This window comes from Glossina fuscipes, unplaced genomic scaffold (genome assembly GCF_014805625.2).
Source record: "Glossina fuscipes isolate IAEA_lab_2018 unplaced genomic scaffold, Yale_Gfus_2 226, whole genome shotgun sequence".
NCBI lineage: Eukaryota > Metazoa > Arthropoda > Insecta > Diptera > Glossinidae > Glossina > Glossina fuscipes.
The window spans coordinates 1,124,188-1,147,531 of record NW_023998569.1 but is presented as its reverse complement, the minus strand read 5'-3'; the positions used below and the strand labels follow the sequence as shown (position 1 = coordinate 1,147,531).

Below are 23,344 nucleotides of genomic sequence, written 5' to 3'. Positions count from 1 at the left end.
CAGGAGACAAACAGTCAAATGGACAATTAACATAGTTAGACGAAAGTTCGCGTGGAAAGAGACTTTGAAATGTTACTTTCAAATTATGTTAAATATTTCAGTGTGTCAAACGGTGGGGTTAATAAATTTACATATCAATTGTAGTCTGTTTTTTATTACGAATCATCGACGGATAGGGGGAACATTCATATTGTCAAAACGTTGGCAACGCCCAAAAGTAAGCATCAGAGACCCCACAAACTATACATATTATTGATCAAGGTCAAATTCTGAACCGATTTAAGCATAACCGCCTGTCCGTATGGTTAATCTATATTTCAAACATTCCCCCGGCCGCAAAAATTAAGTAATCGAGTTCAAATTTGCGGAGACATTGGAAATTCTTGCAAGCAGGTTGGAATTAAAAGTCGGCCAGCCAAATCGGTCGAAGGCCATGACTACAGTATTACGTAAACTGACGACACCGATGTTTTTCAAAATGAATAAAAAATTGATTTTTTGCTCATTATTCATAAACTAAGGCAGAAAACTCTACAGAAATGTATTCCATGGGTGATGCTGGAGCACCTGTACAAAAATAGAAAAAATTGATCACGGCTTTCTAATTTTACATTGTATCAAAACGTAATTTTTTTTCCAACACCTTTATGAGGCACAGAAACAAGCTTTAAAACCCCCTTAAAGCATATGAATTTTCAACCAGTTTGAAATTCGGAATGCACCTAAACATATCCGTTTGTTAGTCTGAGCATTTTTTGGTTTGCGCAAACGTATAGTATTTGTGGTAAACGTTTTTCCGTTAGCGAAATGAATATATCAAATTTGCAACAGAGTTTGGAAGTGACGTAAACTTTAACGAGGACATACCTACAACAATTTTATTTTGGAAATAGAGAAAATCGCCGCGACCACTCCACATTACAGGGAATGAAAATTTATTTCTTTTACTGGCGATCGTTTTTTTTTTTTTTTTTTAACTGTTTTTTTATTTATATCTCATTGGATAATCTATAAAACATAAATTCGTGTACTCTGTGCATATGTATATATATGCGGTTGTGAACGTTTTAAACTTTCCCTGAACGGTGGTTTCACTTAAAATTTACATGTCTTCAATGTTGAATGTGTACCTAATGCCCCCAAAGCGAAACCAAAAATAAAGTGCGATCTAATCAAAGATGACGTGAGGGTGTCAAGGCAATCAAATTTTATTTACATATATTTTTATTTGTGTGGGTATAGAATTTATAATTTTCTATTTTTTTTTTCTGTTTATTGCGAAGAAATTTTAAAAGAAAATTTGAGAAGTTTTGGCTGCAGACATATTTCAACATTTCTTAGACTTAATATTAGAAAATTTTCTTATAATTATACAATTTATTCAGTTTCAGCTACCGCTATGGCAATGTATGAAAGACAACATATTGAAAATTCTTATACGACTGAAATATATCTTGTTCGGCTTTAAAAACCTGTTATTCAATTTATGTCTGCATCGATCAGTAATTAATAAATCTTTCTGATTGGAGAAATTTTTCTCGATCCTATCTTAAATAAAAATACGCTGGCCTGCCTTGAACAAACCTTGAATATCTAGAAAACAAGCTACATAATATCTTTCTATCTATTAAAATCTCTTTTTTGCGAGTATTATACCAACAGCATATATAAGATTTAACAAGTAGTTTATAAACTACTGATTAATATAGTCCATTTGTCTACCCGCAGAATGCTTGCGACTATTTTCTTTTTAAAAACGTAGTTGGACCAGATTTGACACCTAATTTTGCTAAAAATTGTGCATTATTAATTAAAAAATATACGAAAATTTTTTTTTGGATATCTTTTCTCTAGCATTTTTAGCTACTGCTGACATATCACAACCATGTGCAAATATACAGTGTAACTCTACACACATACTCACATCACAAGGACAGCACTTGTCTCAAGGCAGCCAGCAGCAAGTGTTTCTCGTGTTTTTACCACCACCGTCCTCAGGTAATAACCTGCTTTCACAACAAAATTATTAGCGGACAGTTTCATCGTGACTAGTGAGCTGGAATATTATATTTGATATAAAAAACCTCAAAAGCTATGATCAGAAAGCGCAGTTGCAAGCTACTAGGACTAGCGTTCGGCTACAATGTCAGAAGAAGACTGTAAGAGCACGTTTGTTGATTTCGTCAGTCTAAGCCTTGCATTTTTCGAGAGCTATTCAAATAAGAGGCCCTAGTATCTCTGTCAAATTTTATTTAATCCCCTTGTTAGTTTTTAGGCATTTTTCTAATTTCTGATACAATTTGAGGCCTTTCGATCTTGTACCGGTTATGTTTATTACTAGCTATAGCACCTTCAACAATGGACAGGTCAATTATCACCACCTAAGCTGTCACTTTCTATGCTCTATCGAACATATATTGCAACGTCACAATCGTGGCCATCACATTTAAGAATTATTACATATTTTTTGGAACTGTACAAGGGTATGCATACCATACGGCAGCGGATGCAACAAAATGTGTTCAATGCCACATGCCAAAGAATGGAATTACTAAGGACGCACATAAAAAGCAAAAAAAATTGCATCGATACATCGATTTTGGATGCAGGAGTGTTCGGTTCTTGATATCAAGTGTCCAGGGGTGACAAATTACATAAAATCGAGGGAGGCGTTTTAGTTGCTGTTATAAATTCTCTCCACTCTCTGTTATGTTTATCGTCTGTGAAAACTAACGCTGAGTTTGTAGGGGAAAGTTATGATATTAGTACTTACGTAAAGCATCACAGCTGATTCGTCATCTGTCAGTTGAAATGAACCCTGCTCATACGTTACCTGTTTTAGGTGACTTTAGTTTACCACAAGTACCTGTTTTGATCCTATCTTCCATCCTGATTATTATCATGAAATGTTTGACCTTATATTTGAGCTTTGTTTGTGTCAATAGATGCATATTAGTAACTCTTTGGATTGTTCTTTTGTAACGCGAGCGTATCCACCCGTTTACTGTTCGGGACAATGTATGTCAGCAACTACCCTGATCTCTCGGAGCTTTTTAAGTGTTCTCTACTGTCTGATCTACTGTGTTCACCATGTAGCTTGCTGGTGATTTTTCTTTCGGAATTATATCGACGAAGACCTTGATTTTGTCGCCAAGCTTATTCTAAAGAAATAAAGGCTTTCCGTAAAAACAACAAAAATTTTCCTAAAAAATTCTTCTAATACTTTTCATAGACCATTTTCGTTTAAATTGAAGGAATGCTTTCTGTTCTAACTGTTATTGAACATGTGCATCGTACCCAAACTACATATTTTACTTTTTCACAGTTTTGTGTTATTTATGGGGAAATGGTGGTATATTTAAAACGTGCGTAAAGTTGTATTTATTCTTGATCAGCATTAAAATCTGAATTGGTCTAAGCATGCTCGCCTGCCCGGGTGTGTTATATGTGTGGCAAACATCATGCTGGTCTCAAAAATCAAGATTTCGTCGTCTAATTTGGTAAAGCCATTCCTGGCTTGCCTTGCACGTACGCTAGTTCTCAAAATGGAACACATCTACAGTGCAAAATATACTGAGAAAGTGTCTCCTTTTAAAAGCAAAAAAAAAACATTTTTTTTTCTGGCTATCTGGTTACTTGGTTATAAACCACGACAGATTCGGCGATAAAATTTGCACGTTGATAATACTCAGTGTATGATCCTATACAAAAATGAAAAAATCGGATCACTCATCCAATCTTATAGAGCAATGAAATTTCATTTTTTATGGGCTTCTTATTTCATTTTTTAATAAGCGTACAAAAGCTTCGATTACAAAAGAATATAATTTTCTTACGGGTTTTTTTGTTTTGTATACCTTACTGCCCTGGGCCTAATCGACCTTAATTTACCTCTGCTCTTAGCTAAACTCGCGTGTCATTTTCTTTTCGTTTTTTTTGCTTTTGTTTAAGAATAAAATTAATTGACTTTGTTTTTGCATAAAATATGAAATTTGTTTAGAAATCCATTTAAAAACGTCTCGATAGAAATCTATTTTAAACTCTGTGGGAGGTTACTTAGGATATAAGCGATTGTAAAATTATAACGGTACATAACTAAATACCATTATATTTATATAAAAGTTCAATGTTAGCTCAATGAAGGCACATAGAGTGAGTGACTTAAGCTGACTATAGCGACAAGAGTTTATCGGTACCAATATCATATACTTATTCAACTGAACGATACGGTCGGCTGAGCTGGCAAATATATGCGCTATACGTATACCTGTCCTAACATATATGCGTATATAAAAATTTATATATATTTATATATGTGTATAAAAATGCGTTTGCGTTGCTTAAATAACCATAAGTGGATTTATATCAACCAGTCCGTATCATATGTTAGTGTTTGATGTCCATTATTAAGCATCATCAGGCAGCAAACATCAGGCATCATGGATAAGACATCATCAGTACCGTGATCATCGTCATTATTATCATCATTATTAGTATAATTATCGACATCGCCTTCGTTGTTCAGTTCATTGTTGATATAATTGACTAAATGCTGTCTTAGGAATTTAAATCAATGGGGAATTGCACGATGATGTGCATCGCTTATGAATACTTGTATACGGAAGTATACGAATGCGTGCGAGTGTGTGACTTCAATATATGGGTCAATAAAGCATGGAACGTGCAATGGGAGCACTTAATTTTTTCAATATTTTTTAAAATTTTTTTTTTGTTTTCTAGGTCGTCGTGCTTAAGAGTTTCTTTTTCGAAACTCTCACAAACACACAAACAAAGAAACATACCAATAAGCATTAACATAGAAGGAGGTATAAAAGACTGATGTACTCGATGTGTACTTGTGTTGCTGTGATAATGTTAGTTATCATATATAGATATTTGTGCGTGTGCGCGTTGCTTGGATGTTTCGAGTTGGTGGCAGAAAGTAATAGATATTTCCAAATATGGCTACAACATTGATCGATGCCAAACTCGTAACTTTGTCGATAATATTGATAAACATCAACAGCACAAACACGTCCAGACAAAGAGATAGACTGTATGTGTATACATATATATTGCGACAATCTGTAAATTCGAAAACTCTACAATTAACTTAGATGGAAAACTGCAAACACACACACACGTTCAAATAAACGAACACAATAAACCAAGAAAATAAATCAACCAATACAAAAGAAAACTACAAAAAAATTAAAGAAAGAAAAAAAAAATATTTTATTCACAGCGCACACATAAGTGTGTTTGTATACAAAGAAAATTTTGAGAAAAAATCACAAAAACCACAACAATAACTTTACTAAGTATACAAACAACTTGTTGTTGCTTTTGTTGTTTAGTGTAGATACACATTTTTCTAGACCATAAGCCAACTGGCCAACTAGCATGTTACGGCCCGCAATAGATGTGCGATAGAGTTTCTGCATGGTTTAAAGTTAAACCTAGCACCAGCTGCATACATGCGCATACGAACAAACCAACACGTGCACAATAAAATGTAAATTGTACAGTCGCTCGTTTATATGACTTTAAACAAAATGTACATGGCTGTCGATGATACACTGAGGGATAAAAATGGTACAAAAAACAAACAAACTGACTGGAAATATATTAGGTTGGGGAAAAAGCAATTCATTATTTTTACGTAAAATTCAAGACTTATTTAAGATGTTTCGTATTGCCAATTGTGGTCAAATAGGTAAAGTTTTGCTCTGTAATTTCTTGTCATTTTAAAGCTAACCTCATGATGTCTCTCTCATGGAAGTCTTAGTCTCTGCTAATAATCGATTTTTACAATCTTTTTTGATGCCAATTTCTTATCACTAAGAAGCTTTGCAATACAAGAAAAACATGGTAATCGCTTATTGACGGATCCGGGCTAGGTGCTAGATGCATCAAAACTTTCCAAGCAAGCTCCCAGAGTTTCTGGCGAGTTGCTATAGACTGCTATGACCTTGTACTGATGGAACCAAACGCTTCTCCTCTTAATCAATTCTGGCCGTTTCTGGTCAATCACTAGCCTTAAACACTCAAGTTGTTGACAGTCCAGATCCGAATTTAGTGTTTTCCTATACAATTCTAAATGATTCCTTTTCAGTCCCACCACATGTACAGCAGAACCTTCGTGGGCGTTTGTCCAGGTTTGGCCGTTTGAGCTGCTTCAACGCGCTTTGAGCACAATTGTTTTCGCACAATTGTATCCTATATGACCCTTTTCTCATCCTCGCCTAATATCTGTTTAAGAAATGGGTCGATTTGATTTCGTTTGGCCAAGGCTTTGTAGATGGAAATTCGGTCCATGATGTTTTTTTGTGTTATTTGGTGTCTCACCCAAGGATCAAGCTTCTTTTTGAATCCAGCTTTGTGCCAACGGCTTAAAACTTTGTCATGGCCGATCGCCAGCTCCTGGCCGTTGCCATGACTGGTAACATGTCGGTCAACTTTGATCATTTCTACGATTTCATCGACATTTTCGGCGATGGGCGTCCTTGTGCGACGAGCATCTTTACCATCAAAAATACCTGAACGGAATCGACGAAACCTGAATTGCTCACTATTGGCTGTTACGGTATCGGGATCATAAGCACCATTCAGAATTTTAGCCGCCGTTCTTGCATTTTCGCATGTACTGAATTCGAATTTCGAATGTACTGAATTTTTTCTTTGTTGACTGAATGCATAATCCATTTTTAACACTCACCACTGCCTCGACAGAACGAAAAACCGCTACAGAATTTTTTTAGTGCGAAACGTCACCTTCCCAACGAGCATAAATCTGAAATTATTTAATCGACAATTTAGGAGATATCGATTTGGATATCGTTTTTCCCATTGTTGTAACGTCTCCTTGAATGTGAGATATTTGCAGGAATGTGTTCATACACGCACACTATGCTAAGAATAGAAATACATTTATTTTGTGCCTCTTTTATAAGCCTATAACTGCACGAAATTGTTGCAATGTGGGGAAACGATTTCTTTCCATTTTACCATTTTTGTGATCCGAAAAGATGTAATATTAACGAATCAACCTAAGATTTATTCAATGAATAAGAGAATGCATGAATGATTGGTACAGCTATTGTTACTATCGTTGTTTTTTTGTTGTTGTTGTTACTTTTATTGCATAATATATACACGTATATATAAATATATTTTTTTTTTTTTTATGTAGCATTTGATTAATTAGCTTATGCTCTGCAAAGCCATTATATTAATTATTCATTGCTTGAAGGATTTAAAAACTAAAAAAAATAAATAAAAAATTAAACCAAACAACGAGGTCATTCGTTCAAGCCACTTAATTTGTGTTTCCGAAATATTCATTTTATTCACTTGGGTTTTCGAGAAATGTTTAATTGAAGACATTTCATTACAAGTTCTCAGAAAGAAAAAAAAACGAATAAAAAACTGAGAGTTTACTACTAACAAAGCCCGAAGCAATGTATGTTAAAATGAAATGAAATTTTGCCTTTCAACTTCACAAATTTATTACGCATGTGAAGAAAAATCAATTACCAAGTAATCAATCATGAGCCAAGAGAAAGATTACGTTCGTTTAGCTGCATCTGGATGAAGTTTAGACATAAGTTAATCTACGAAATTAAGTAAAAATATAAAAGAAATTAAATTCGGTTTATGCCGAACATTGCTTCAATATATGTTTGTCTTTTTGAAAATATGGTCGGAATATGAAAACCACAAAAAGAGGCAAACAATTTCAATTTGTGACGTTATCATAAACAGAAAGCGAGCTGTGCTAGCGTGAGCATTCCCTTCCACAATGGTTGAATATATATATGGTTGTTTCTAATGGCCAGTCACCTAGGTGCTATTAGGAGAAGGAAGTAGGGAAAGGACAGGAGGCAGTCCTGTAAGTGTACGTCTGATTGGTAAGTGTGCGCGCCAACTATAGTTCACCTTTTCACGACGAAACACCAGTTCCATGCGATGACGCATTTGAACCATACTTTGCCCCCAACGTATGCTTCCAATTTACCAAGGTACAAACTGCTATGCCTGTTTTTTTTTTTTTTTTTTTATGAATAAACTAAAATATCATATAGAACGGTACAGTTTAAGCTTAGATATAACATAAATCAAAACAAGCAAGAAAGGGATATTGTGACCGAACTTTTTATACCCCTCACAGTGATGCTAAAGAGCAGAAAAAGAACAACATTTTCATAATGTACAATTTTGAGCGGGGATGATCTCTCTATTTTTAGAATAAAATTGGCAATTTAAATGGTGCATTTGTTGCATTTTATGAGTAACAAACAAAAAAAAACGGAAAGAAAAGCTGTTCATAATTTTCGTTACATAGACTTGCGGAAGTTGTAAGCGTATCCTTTGATCGGTTTGGATCGTTTTCCATTTCTTTTGCAACTTTGTAGGCGATATCTCCATTTTTGCGAACGTGGGAGCGCTTAGATTACACAATTGCGCAGACGGACGGACAGACATATGAGAGAACTTACATGCTTAGATGCATTTAAAAATGGCCAAGAATTTCTTTACTTTATGTCGTTTTTGAACCTTACTTCTGTGCGTTATCATAGTTTTGAAAAAAAATGAAACTATGACACTCTATAAAATTAGGTAAGCGAAGTCTATTTTCCCATTCTTGTGTAGCGTCGCCTTTAAAATATATGCTCACATTTCTGTAGATTTAGTAGTAATGAGCCAAATCCAATTTTTGATTCCTTTCGGAAAGCAGTTCTCACTTTACATAAGACTGTAGTCATGCCCTTCGACCGATTTGGCAATCTTTTCATTCCAACCTGCGTGCAAGAACTTCCAATGTTTCTGCCAAATTTGAACTCGATAAATTAATTTTTACAACAGACATTACCCAAACGGACAGATGGATATGCTTAAATCGATTCAAAATTAAATTCCGACGAAGCTTCCTTCTGGACGTTGTAAACGTTTTGACAAAATGAATACACCCTTCATACCTCAGAGATGGGTATAAAAAAGATTAAGGAAATTATTTGTATGCTCACAAATATCTTAAATGAATTTTTAATATTTATAACGTTTCATTTCACAAAATAATTGAAGATTATAAAATAAATAGGAGAAAAAGAGTTGATGCTATTACTCATTACTAACTTTAGGAAAGTATTGGCTTCCGGTAAGAGAGGTCTTCGATAGCATCAATAGGTTTTGTGCCAAGCGGGCAGTCCGTGGGAAACTCGATTCGATGTATTTTTTTGAAAGTTAGAGCACTTATAGCACCTTGAGATGGAAATTACATGAGTGCTTTTCTCCCAAAAAAATGAAGTAAGGCACAGAAACCCTAGATTTTATGGTGAGAGGGGCTCTCCCTATCTGCTGTATATCTTAAACATTCTAGTCGTATAGAATTCGGCGACTTGATTATTACAGCAAACATTCGAAACTTAACAGTTATTAAATAAAAGATCCGAGCAAAGAACACAAAGTGCTAACAGCAACGCACGAGATAAAATCATGAGGACATTTCACGTTGCGATTTTGAGTTTTTTCCTTCGACTGTGTTTCAAAGAATTAATAAGATTTGGGCGGTGCTCACATGAACTCACTGTATGCGGAATAAGAAAATAAAACAAAAAATAATGCAATTTTTGTGAATTTGTACTAATGCAGTTTTTGAGGGGAATGGGCATGTTCTGCAGAGTTAAATATGTAAAGCCATACCAATGATTACATGTTTTTTTTTTGTTTTTACGTTCGTTTTTCACCATTTGTGACTATTTGGCCATAAAGCAAAAACGATATAGACAAAACAAAAACATAGCTGAAAAGCAAATCGTACGGTTAAGCAGTGAATAATTGTATTGTGGTGTCTTACTAAGTGCTTAGGCTAGTAAATGGAAATGAAATGGAAACGTACAAAAATAAATAAAACAGCAGCCGAAACGGCAACAACCATAGCAACAAATCGTTTGGTAGCTTTACAGAAAGTTACCGTAATTCCAGTTGTACAGTTTTCTTACTTTCGTTCACGGGACTGGTTGAATGTGCTGGATGCTGTGCACTTACTGCTATAGGGTGCAGTTATTTAAATCATTTCGTGTATTCTACATTGATTGTTTCGAATTAATGTATTACATATACATATACATATATGTATATATAAATATATATCTACATACATAATATATACACACATACATACATACATACAAGCGTACATATAAATAGATCAGCTGCTTTCATGTTTCCTTATAATATGTAGAGGCAAACATAAAGTCATTAAAGTACCTTAGATAAGTTGAGTGAAATACTGGTTGTGGGTTTATTGACGACAACTGGTTTACCTAACTCAATGTCTGCTTTTCTTTGTCGTATTGTATGTATTTGTAGGACTGCTTAGTTTAGGTTTACAATTTGGTAGTATGAAATTATAAACGCCCACACCTTAGTGACGTTGATGATTGCAGCCACATAAAAAGTTTCGATGAGAAAAAATAGCAAAAAAAAAAAAACAAAATAGCAACAGCAACATATAAGATAAGGTACACCTTAAAGCAAATCTGGTATATTCTGCTAGTCTAACATTTAATACACTTGATATTTAAAATGATTTTTATTACATTCAAATAACGAAGGGAACGCAATGGGGATGTTTTAATGAGCAGTTCGAGATCATTTTTACATACAAGTCGTTCACGTAAATTATATATTCAAATATGTAGGCAAAATAAAAATGTATAGTCTCTTGATGGGTTTTAGCTTAAAGAACTGCTTATAAAATTGAAATTTTGGCTAAGAAATGCTTGCTAGCCATCTGATTGCGATAAAAGCTCGTTTTATCCATTATTGTGGAAATGCTTTTAGCCATAAACCCTATTAATTCGACCATCAGTTTCACTTCATGCAACTGTTCCTGTTCAAAACAAAACAAAAAGTTATCAGCTCAACGAAAGCATTTCTAAACAAAACGCTTTCCGTAATGTACAGATAACGTACGATATGTCAACCGTAGGTGTTTTATAATATATAAAAGATAAATCTACACAGGAATAGATTGTATTTTTTATTCCACATTTCTGCAAACAAGAACGCAACACTGTTCTATTTCCGCGAAGAATAAAGAATTCGTCCCCTATTTGATTATATGCTGACAGGACAATCAGTATCTTTTGCGTGGTATTTCCTTTAACAAATCCACCATCAAAAAAAGAATTAAATAAATTTAAAGGTGGGTTAGAAAAGAAAAAAGTTGAGAAAGTTTGCATTCCAGTCTAGCCATCGTTATTTGCTGCATATTTCATTAGCTGATAGATATGGTTTAAAATTTATGGTTCGGTCACGTTTACGCGATGGTTATAGCCTAATTTTTAACGTAATTGGTGAACACCGATTACAAGCAATTATATTTTATTTTTGTGTTTTATTGATATCAATTCTTGGAGGTTGACATTTCTCCAGACTTTCAAAAATTCAAATTAAAAAAAAAAAATAAAAGCATTATGGTGCACTTCAAAATTCAAAAGAAGTGATCGAATAGCGCATCAATAGCGTTCGCCACTGGGCAAAAATGTGTCGTTGCACGGACTTTCATCAAAATACCACAAGAAAACGAGGTGGACAGATGGACAGACAAGCTTAGCAGAATTATATTCTGAATTGATCAAAATAACAAAATGTGGATTTAACTCATATACTTCTGGGTGTTTTATACATGCCCATAAACTTAATATCCCCTCTATCACAATTGATGTATGATGCGACGAATATAAATTCTTTATATGAAAACCGAATTAGGTTCTAAGAATTTTAAGCTGTTATGTAATACAAGTTCAGTTTACATACAGTTTTGCTTGAAGTCAAAATTCTGTAAAATTTCTTTGATTATTACTGTAAAGTAAGCAAATATTAAGCCTCTTTCCACCATTTGCGATAGTAAAAATAGTTAAAAATTTTTTTTTTGAACAAGCCTCCCTGTCTTTCATATATGCAAAGCTAAACACTTATTATAGCCCATATGTGCAATAAGAAAAAAAAAGAAATACATAAATAAATAACATTTTTTATACCACGGAACTTTTTATAGACAATCTTTAAGCGTTGGTGATTGCGTAAACTTTGAACGTGCCCAGTGGCATCAGAAGTCGTATTTATTATGTCAACAAAGATTGGAACGCATAATTCAAAAGACAAGGCAAACTGAAAGCAATTTAAAAAAACAGCTTAATTCCAATGAAAACGAATCTTGGATACCCATCGTTAGAACTTAATAAACGAAAATTGGCTAATTTATATTGAATTGTAAATAGGTTCTTAACCTATATGGTGCATTTGTATGAAAATGTCTAAAATTAGTTCATTATCTTCAGCAAGTTGGCCCTTCTCCTTGGTTGGAGTTCATATTTGTGATCGGATCTTTTACATCTTCAAATCTGATGTAAAGGTACTTCAATTTTCTTGCTTGCTTGTTTCCTTCTTTGGGAACTTCAGCTATCAAAAGAATGACGGACGGCTTTTATTGAATCAAATAAAAGCTGACCATGAAGACCAGTTATAAAATGCAAATCTGTTATAGAGACAGTGTCAAAATACTCCAAGTGACTTAACGAAATAAATAAGTTGCCATTTTGCGGAGTTCGATATAAAAATAAAATAAGAGAAAAAAAAAAAACAGAAAAAAAAACAACTATTGCGTGTACCAACATGTCCGCAAATTACAACAAACATGAATATATATATATAAACAGAAATAGACAATATTTACATGTGTTCGTGTAGAAGGAAAGAATTTGCGTGGGATGCAGACACTATTGGTTGATATTACTTCTTTTCGTTTTTATTTTGCAATTTTTCTCTTTTTTTTTCTTCTTAATACACATATGACTCGAACATTTCCATGTCGTTAGCAGTACTGCATTAAATGATTAACTATGCATAGTTAACATCTGTTACAAATCTTACAAGTTACATATACATATATATATATATATTTGATTGGGTCAGACAAATGATTTCATAACTCTTGTGCAAAGTGAAAAAAGGACATTTTTTCTTCCTCATCCCATAAACGAAATTCGCATGTTGCAGACGAATTGAAAGAGTTCGTTTGCGTTATCCTAACCGAATCAATTTTACTACGGTCGCCAAATAATAATCTTATGTTTTACATTTTTTTTTTTACTTTCACTATTTTCAGGCTAAACCCCCCCACACATAAGGTAGTAATTTATGTACCAATTTGCGAAATAAATATATTATAATGAAGTTGAAATAAAGTAAAATATCTTAATAACTTTCTAAGAACAGTAAAACTTTTCTCGCATTATTTTTTCCAAGTTTTTTTATGATGTCATTGTTTCTTTAAGTTTTGTATAAAGAATCAATACTATACTCGAATTTATATTCTCTTAATTTTTTCGTTTCAGAGTTTTCAAGAGGCGAATAGCTTCGTTAGGCGGTAAGTGATTTTCTTGTCTTTTATTATTTTCTTAATTGATATTTCATTATGATTTATTGCTACCAGTAGCTAATGCTCATTTTTCTATTTTTTGCTTCACAAAACTATTACACTTGGAATGCAAGCCTTTGTTGTATTTCCGGCCTGGAACCGTAAAAGTTGTTTGAAAAATTTTTTAGTTAGGAATACAGCACACAACAGTGCTTAAGTCAGTCATTATTTTGTTTGTTGTTTGTAATTATAAAAATATTAACTTTGTTATGAAATTGCTCACAAATTTTAAAACTTTATTTAACAATAAAATAAATAACTTAATAAAGTATAAACATTTCCTTAAGCTTGTCATGAGCTTGCAACGGAATTCTGGTACTATAAACAAAACGTTATGTAATAACTTAAAAAACACACATAGTTTTGATCTTTTTTATCAAACCAAAAAAGAAAAGTAATTATTATATAAACTGCACCAATTTCCTTTTCAATGAAGACCTTTACTATCGGGGTGCATCCAATAATTAGCAGAATATTTTAGAATTTCTAAATTTGTACCAAATTATGAGCAGTCAGTTTTCAGTGATGCCGCAAGCTTTTTTTAATATTGTACAATAAGCGAGAATATTATAGTAGGGCAAGGTCGACCATTAGACATTCTACACCATCTCGCCTAATACATATATTCAATTATTTTCATGACAATACACATAAAAATTATACTTGGATTACTTATTTTTATGTGAAAACACGGTTTCCTGAAGGCCTTCACAATGGAAGAAAGCTCAAAACGTCAATAAATGGCATTGGTTTTTATGCAAAATTATTATTATAAAACAATTTTCACCATAAAATGTTGAAAATTAAACATTTTTCTTTGAATATAGTTTTAGTATCTGATCGGCCCATTCAAATGTTTCACATGAATTCAAAATGTCGAGATGCTACATGGGAAATGGACGGAAAAGTGGTCTGATTCCAAACATCTGCCATAGGGTTCGTCTCTCGTTACAAGTCACTATAACAAATTGCGACATGTAGGTTGATCACGAGAAAAAAAGACAAACAGACGGACATACAAGCTTGGATCGGTTTGAAAAATGGTTCTGAATTGGGGATCTATGCCAAGTCCTTGTGAATGGAGAGAAGGATTTTTCACGTTAAACAAAAGAAATTTACAAGCGGAAAAATCATATCAGGTTAATATATTGGCAGAAAAAAGTAAAAAAGTCCGTAACATAACGTAACATGTTTATGATTGTATTTCTTAGGCTGCGTAGGATCACCAACGACAGGTGATATGTTGGATTTGCCAAGTGCCTTTAACACATAAGAACGTGCAGCGGAAACTTGGTAAAATTCACTTGAATAGTGAAATCGAATTAAATGTTTACATTTACCTTTTTGTTAGAGTGCCTGTCTGTTTTGATGTCTGATTTCTTTTTGTGTTGCCTTGCTACGCAATAAATATGTGTACTTGGATTTGATGAACCATCCATTTATGCTTTCCGTTGATAAAGAGAGATTTTGCTATCTAGTTTATACAAATTCATGTATAGTTCGGTTTGCCAGATAATCGATATCTAAAGCAAAGTGATCTTGGCCCTATTTCGTTATCAAATGTCGTACAGAAAGTAGTGATAGGTAAACAAAAGACCCGCTTCAAGGCGATACTTGTGCTTTATTTTCACTGTCAGGGTTTAACAACGTTTCATCGACAATCTCAATGTCCTCAAGCTTTTAACTTGCATTTTTTTTAAAAAAAAAACGTACACCGACGTCCCCTACTGTTGTTTTGGTCCTAAGAGTAAACCGATCCAACGTATGTATGCACGCAATAAACTTTAATGTTTATCATGTTGAATTAAATAGGTAGCCCACTCCTGAATAACTTATGTACGCATAAAATGTTTCAAGTATGCGGGAATGCTTTTAACGTTGTGTAAATGAGTGCATATGGCATGAATGTCTTCCATACGCATGTGCACATTTTTTTCAAACGCATTTATTTTAATGGTTTGCGCCATTTTTGCCAATTTGTGTTTTTATACTTGGGAATTTGCTGTTTAACGGTACACATATTTTAACAAATAACTAGTTAACCTCCGAAATCTGTATATAATGAGCGTGTTATTGATGTTTCTCTAAAACTCACAAAATTTTACATAAAAAAATTCCAATTTTTCTTATACTTTTACAAAGAAACGAATATTGAAGAAAACACTTTATAATTAATAAAAACAAAAATAAACCTTGTTTTTCTATATATTTCACTGTTGGTTTTATTATTGTTGGAAATGTAGAGCGGTCTTTCTCTTATAGCTAAAGACGCCATAACGACATTATGATTATGTTATATATACGACATGAAACACTCCTTCATTTGTTGTTGTTAATGTTGTTGCAATTTTACAACTATTATACATATGTATATACAAATATGCAAGCACGTACGCACAGTAGCAGTGGTCATAAAACTAAGTAAAGCCGTGCACTCACAAGCGATAAGACAACACAATTTAAAAGCAGAAGATGATGATACCTTTACGGTAAAAAAACACACGCGCACACATACTTGTCCACATATAAGCATAATCGGCCGTGCATTTGCAATGTATGTTTATATTAAAAATACATATCGACGTATACACATGCCTACACAATTCTTCTCTTTCTTTTTCTTTTAACGGCATAACCACACGTCCCCATGTTGCAAATGATTCTATTGTATATTCTGAGAAAATTTTACGAAATAACTAGCAATTTTTCTTTTTGTCTTACTTTTTTTTTTTATAAAAAATTCCTATCTTATATTCTTTTGTCATGTTGCGTTTTGTCTTACTTTTGCTGCCGCTGTCGTTGTTGTTATTGTTGAAAGGTTTATGCACTTAATTATAGATTTTCTAATTACTTTTCGTTCAACAAGCTCTTAACCAAAGATGCACTATTGCTCGAAAGATTATTAACACATTTTACGGAAATGATTCGTTTAATCATCAAGTCAATTAAAGCAATTGAGACTGAATATTTCTTCGGGAGAAACAACAATTAATGTTAATCTTCAGATTGGCTTCTTTTTTTTGTTTATTTTTTTCTACTCAGATCAAAGCCTTCAAAGGAAGGTAACTTAATTGATGTTACTTCTTTCTTTTGACTTCGTATAAAAACATGAGTCAGAACAAATATTATATATGATATTATAGACGAATTAAATTAGTATTCGCTCTTTGTATAAAATCGAGAATTTTGCGAAAAATTGCGAAAAATTTCCAAGCAAGAAGGTCCACAAAAGGTAAGTGATACTAAGAGTTATATTCTGGCATTGTCTTTGGTCACTAATCATAAGAGAAAACCCTGTTCTGGTTACAATTCCGCTTTTAATGATTATAAAGAATTTATGGGTGGAAACTTGTCTGGGCATATTTTTTCTTATTTAACAGTTTTCCATTTCCAATCCGAACTTCACGTTTTTCGTAGTGAGGCAATTGATAGCGGCTTCTTTGAATGTTCCGGTTTAAGTTTTAGTAGCCTTACACGACAATGAATCCTTTATGGCAAATGTCATAATAATAACTATTGAGATATAATCTATGGAAAGCTTGATTGTACGCTTCAGCAATGATCGTGTAATTCTTTTTATCTTGTACAACGGAAGGCTGATACCAAAAGTAATACGATAACGTCACTAGTAATTTTAGGTAGAACTTTCCCAGCCAAATGTGAGGATTTTCGAGATCGTTATTGGTGACTAGCACCGAACAGCTGAGAGATAAATAAGGAGTGCGTAAACTACTGTGAAATGCGGAATAAAAATGCTGTAAAGAACACCAAATAAGTTGCTTGGCTCTAGCTTTCTATACAAAAATTTTCAAACTACTTCACCGAAGTTTCACTGGGCACTGATTTAAAATAATAACATTATTTTATTAGATTTTACGATGAGCTTGTAGTAGATTAAGTTGTACAGAAAAAGAGAAAAACATGGAATTTCCAACAAGCCTTCATTTTCGAACCATGCTTTCCGTTTTCAGAATTTTGAAAACCGTACAAACGATTTTATAAAGCGGACATTATTTCGATGGTTCGCTTTGGTTTGACAATTGAGGTACGAAGTTTACGTATATACTAAAAAGTAAGTTTGAGCTTCAGTTATGCAATTGAACGAAGAAGAAGTAATTTCAAAAAACGCTATTTGAAAGAAAAACTCTTATTGAGTGAAGATGTTTATATATATTACAACAAAAATTTTCCCCATATGAACCCAGAACGTCAGAATTAATTCGGTCTTCCTTTCCTCTCTTTCCTTTTCTTTATAAGATCGGACATATATATATTATTAGGTTGTGAAGTGTTTATAAATGTTTATTTTGTTTGCCTTGTCCTTTCATTGGGAGTCCCACAAATTTCGTAAAAGTATTATTTGTTAAGGCTTGCATTTTTTATTAACTTACTTTTTCTTTTGCTTCTAAAATCACACAAAACTGAAATATACCATACATGAAGTAACATTACAAATTGGTAGGAAAATAAAGTAATTATCTATAATCTTTTTATTAAACGAATTATATAGTCGTAAAGTTAAGGGTCGGTTTTTTACTTAGTTATGCGTTTGTGAACGAATGATTAAGAGGAAATAAAAATTTCCACTACGCAAATGTATTAAGTTAGTCAAACACTTGTTACGCATAGATTGGGGCTAGCCTTAAACCGTCTACATATATGTACATTTTTGCGAAACTTTTCACTTTTCTACGATCACGGTTATAACTTTTAAACTTTAAGCCCTAAGAGTTAAATAGCGGTAAATTATTCTCAGCCCAGCAGGCTTCGTTAGAATCGAAGACTAAAAATTCAATGCCCAGTCCTTAGCATTGATTTCATTCCATTACCTTTCAGAGAAAGCTTTTACGTTTACATTAATTGTAATACTCCGCGAATGTGTTATCCTAAGTATGTTGCTGTTTTTAATACGCATGTCTGTGTATGTGTGTGTGCACCTTGTGCTTTGTATAGAGTTTTTATAGCTAAATATTTTACTGAAGTAATGAGGTGCGAGCGATGCTATCATTCGTATGGTTTATTTTACAGAGCTTTTATAATTATATATAATTTTCAGTTACACACACACATATCGATTGTAACAAGAGCATTTGAATTTCCACAACGAACTTCATCTTTTTGTGAATGTATATTCGTCTGTCTAACCGTCTATTTGCTTGCCTGATCTCCTTTTGTGTCGCAACATTCGAAATATTTTTCAAAAAAACTTTGGCAATTGTTTAGACTCAAGGACAAAGATATTAAAAATGAATTAAAATGGATCTCTATTACGAGAGAGTCATTAAAAATATAAAAGAAATTTCCATTTTTAATATTTCTCGGCAGAAATACGTGAAACGCAATATGGATATGAAATATTTAAACGGGATAGCAACGATCTTTGAGCCGGACCACTCGTCCCCTCCTCCGTCGGTCTTTACGCAAATGCTCTGGCAAAATAGAAGCCGACACATAACAAAAGTAATCTATTTATGATTGTTTTACGATGAAAATTGAATTGGCAAACGTAATTATCGACATTAATTATAAACATTGACTTCCCTATAGGAATTTTCATAAAGGCTAAGCTCTATGAAAACACGATGTAATTTTTCACATTTTATCTCAAAAACAAAACGGATGCAGAACTGTGTCAGTCAAGGTATTGCAGTCGGCCTTGCTTGACTTGTTTTATTTCGTTTTCATTTATTTTGTGATTTGAAATGTATTTAACGAAACACAACTTAAAAAAAAACAAACAAGTAGTAAATGTGTGAAGATTTCATACAATAAATTTCTTGGTTTTTGCAGTTATATCGGCTATATTTAGTTGTTTTAGTCATATTAAATGGAATTGAAGACCCTTTTGACCTTCCATTGAACTTAAATAAATTAAACTAGCTTTGCTCTTTTTATTACGCGTATATATAAGAATAAAAGACTAGATTATGTTCACCTACCCCTCACAGGAAATACGAATGAAAGATCTTGTTCAAAGACTTTCAGCGAGCCAACAAGCTACAATTCACTATGTTTTAATAAAAACTTACGAAGTATGGGGTGTTTTGATAAACGCGGACCAATCAAAATTCTCAAAAAATAAAATTAATACCTACAGCTCTCTCGGTTTTACCCGCTTTCAGAAGAACCCTGTTTTGAACATTTTTTAGCGTAATTTTGGACTTTTCGCAATAGTGGACAGAATTTTTAAGAGTTCACGGTGTTTACCATACTTTCTAAGTACAATTTGATAAGCAATATTTGGGCAGAGTATCAGAGTATGGTCCCAATCTATTAACGTTTTACAAATATCAATAAGAAGGAGACGGCCAAACAGATATATCTAAATTCAGTCAAAATATTAAGTCATACGGTTGTATGTCAGTGTATGTCCGATTTTAGTGTATGTCCATTGTTAAATCGTGTATCTATAATTATGAGCATTAAAAACCTTTCTGGTAAGGTGCAAAAAATGTATGTAAATCAATTATTTTAAGTTGTCATAATGATGCAATACTTGATGAAAAATGATGTTTACCCACACAAACACAGAGAGTATAATAATTTAATTACCATGACCAAATCAATAACATTTCACAGTACAAATTGGATAGAAACAGAAATTACTTCGTTTTAAATGCTCGCATATGTCCTATGAGTTTTGTGCCTTACGTTACACGCTGACTGTCTATGACTGATTGCCTGCAAAGTTGTGCGGTTTTGTACATAAAAAAACTATACTGTGTAAACGAACGCGTATATGATGAAAATTCCCTAGAGATACAGTCACAGAGACTTGTTTTTCTATTTTTTATTTTTTGAGTGTTTAGCTTTACTGGTCATTGGAATTACAAAAAATAAAAGATAAAATATTTAATCAAACCGCGAACTTAACAGTAGCAATAAAAAATGTTCCACCTAATGAATTAAAAAGCAAAATTTATTATAAGAAACAATATGTTTGCTCTTTTGTACAAAATTTCGATGAGAATTGTGTTAATTTAATTGAAAGTTTTTAAAACGAATGCCACTTTACTATAAAACGTGGCGAGATACTTGACTAATTGCATATTATGTATAGACATTTGTGGAATTTTTTTGTTTTGGTAGAAAAATTTTGATAACAAAATTGAAATGAATCTTAAAATTTAGCATTTCCAGCGTGACTTTAATCAGTAAGCAATAAAAACATTAAAAAAACGCTAAATATGATATTTCAAAAAATTGTTGAGTCTGTATTCAGCTTAAGCGAATTTTTTTTTAAATATCTATCACCTCATTACCGTTTTTTACAACAATTAGGAGACGCACATAGGACCATAATTAATACATTCACGTATTTGTACTTTTAAAGGTTTTTAAGTTGAAAGAGGTAAATGTTTAAGAGTCCATGCTCATATCACTCTTATAAACATTTTGGGTACAGTTGTGATACCCAGGTTGTAGGTGCGAATGGGAGCGGCCCCTGTCGTGCAGGCACAATGGAGGTGAGGAGAAAGAAGAGGGTAATATTGGTGTACATTCAACTTCAAACTCGAAAGTCGGGTGCAATGGGAAAGGCCTTCGCTGCTACATTGTTCCAATGGCTATATATATACCATGTGTATCCATTTGTTCTCTTTTACTAACCTGAACGTAAAATGGTGGAGTTCATTTTTCATCTTATCAAATCTACTACGATTAATCATGATACTATATATAGAAGTTCTTAATATCCACAGTTAGACTCTTAATTTCCAAGCATTGCGATTGTGAAGAGTTCAGAAAATTTCTCTTTTTTTGAAGTTGCTGCAATGAATCGAACTCGGTTGTATCGTTGCCTACACTTTCAGGTAGCCTGCTCCATAAGCCTCCAACTTCGTTGTATTACTTCACTTGCTCCATATTACTGATTTCAAAGACAATTCGTAGTATTTCAATTTTGTGTTATTTTCGTGTGGATAAAATTAGCTATTGTGGCTCCTGTACGGAAAAGGTTCGGACCGGATCAATTCGTTTGCCGCTTTTCATAGAATGCGCTATGCAAACTCATTGCATGAATAAATGAACGTAAGTAGAATATTTAATAATAGCTCGTGGCGTTTATTTTTGTTTATTTATATTTTTTTGTACTTAATAATTTTTTGCAGCATCTTTTCGATGTAATGTTTCTTCTTCTTTCACTCTGCGTTCACCTGCATGTGCGTTCCTTTTTTTTTTTATTAATTATTGATGGGGTCCGAAACTCCTCTTTGTAACTTTAATTTTTTATTTAGTTAGTTTCGGTTTACTACTACTATGAATGTGTGAATATTGCGCACTCTTCTTTTTCCTTCAAATACGTGCCGACTCCCACGCTTAAGCATTGTCGTTTCCCTGGAAATTTTCCAAAAAATTTTTTGATGAACTTCTTACCTGCAAACGATTTTTTCTGCCATTATGGAACTCACTATTTGTCAATGAGTTAAAGGGAATGAACAAAGTCAAAGATAATAAATCCATTTATCCTTAGGAGAAACGAGGTCAAATTATTGAAGTGTGTATCTACATTTATGTATACTTTAGTAAACATGTCCTCCCTTCGCGAAAGTTGCATTTGAATTCAACAGTTCTCTGTGTTTTAAGTTTAACAGCAAAAGAAACAACAACAAGGACAATAAGAATAATTTAAATTGTTAAGTTAAGATTCGGTATTTTAACAATCGAACATTGTTAATCTAACGCAAATATTTGCGTATTTAAAAAACCATTAAAATTAGTATTTCTTTGTCAGGAGTATTTCATAAGCCTCCGCCACACCGTATCATTAACGTTTATTGTGATGTGAAAATGTGTTATAATGAGAAAGAATGCCCGGCAAGCCAAAGCAGTAAATATTCGTTCGTTTATTGAAACTTTGGTTCAAATGCAAAGGTAGAAAACATTCAATTAAGCCAATTACCACTTATCGTGTGGCATGCGTGTCAGCCAAGTGAATAAGTTAGCGTTTATATACATATACTTATATAAACACACGTAGTATATAGGTGTATGCATGTATACGTATATACAATACACCTCTGCATTTATTATAAGATTTGTGCAGACAGACGCCAGTCAGGCAAGTTGCTTAGAAAGAAGGAAAATGAAAATAAAAAGTAACTCTCTGGCAAGAACAAGCGAAACTCTTACACATGATTCTTCTTCTTCTTCGTCTTTTCGTCTTACTTAGATATGCATACAACAAAATGTTTGGAATTTAACATAAAATAATGAATGCATCATCGTCATCATCACAAGTAAAATTCATTCGATTCGAGATGAAACTGAAAATTAATGCCGCCTTTTCAAAGAAAAAAAAAAGCATAGAGGCGCATGCCACAAATAAAAGCAGGCAAACACTGTATAGCACTAGAGATTGCGTTTGCGTTCGCGTTCATCAAAGAGAAAGACAAGCAAATAGACAGACACGAACGGAACAGCAAATCAAATAAGGCAACAACGAAAAAAAAAGCTGCAAATAAATGCAAGGGATGACTACAGCATTTGGATGACTGTCATTATGACACAACAACACCATCACAAATGGATTGTTGCACAGCTGATTATTACTATTATTAGCTGATGCGACTTGTGTAAGAGTTTCATGCTTGAATACCTTTTTGAATGGAGAGGAAATTTTTACAAATTTTTATCGACAACGTGTTATGAAGATAAAGTATTTTTGAAAATGAATCGTCTAAGGTTGTCAACAGCAACAGTAATGACAATAACAACATCTATCTATATATATATAAATGTTTTTTGTAGTTTATGCAATGCAATTGCATTCACGTTATAATTTTACAAAGTCAGGGTAGAAAAGCATTAAATTTATACTATGTTTCGTTAAAGACTGCAGCGAATGCCTTCAATATGCAT

At 33.1% G+C, this 23,344-nt stretch overlaps 3 protein-coding genes across 7 annotated transcripts in view; 1 reads left to right on the top strand and 2 right to left on the bottom strand.

The window, feature by feature from the left end:
• LOC119642582 (cadherin-86C) overlaps positions 1 to 23,344 on the bottom strand; it is a 115,413-nt gene that overhangs the window by 81,545 nt on the left and 10,524 nt on the right. The gene's annotated exons all lie outside the window — the stretch shown is intronic.
• Positions 6,080 to 6,911, bottom strand: LOC119642583 (histone-lysine N-methyltransferase SETMAR-like). Its single transcript, XM_038041770.1, has one exon. The coding sequence runs from the start codon at positions 6,703 to 6,705 to the stop codon at positions 6,220 to 6,222; it is 486 nt and encodes a 161-aa protein (XP_037897698.1). The 5' UTR covers positions 6,706 to 6,911; the 3' UTR covers positions 6,080 to 6,219.
• Positions 13,401 to 23,344, top strand: part of LOC119642584 (ectopic P granules protein 5 homolog) — a 71,123-nt gene continuing 61,179 nt past the window's right edge. Inside the window, exon 1 of the mRNA XM_038041772.1 lies at positions 13,401 to 13,435. The gene's annotated coding sequence lies outside the window, so the exon portion shown is untranslated. The remainder of the gene's footprint in view (positions 13,436 to 23,344) is intronic.

Bases quoted from the DNA above. Each gene is read 5' to 3' on its own strand.
- LOC119642583 (XM_038041770.1), bottom strand. From the start codon at position 6,705: ATGGATTATGCATTCAGTCAACAAAGAAAAAATTCAGTACATTCGAAA.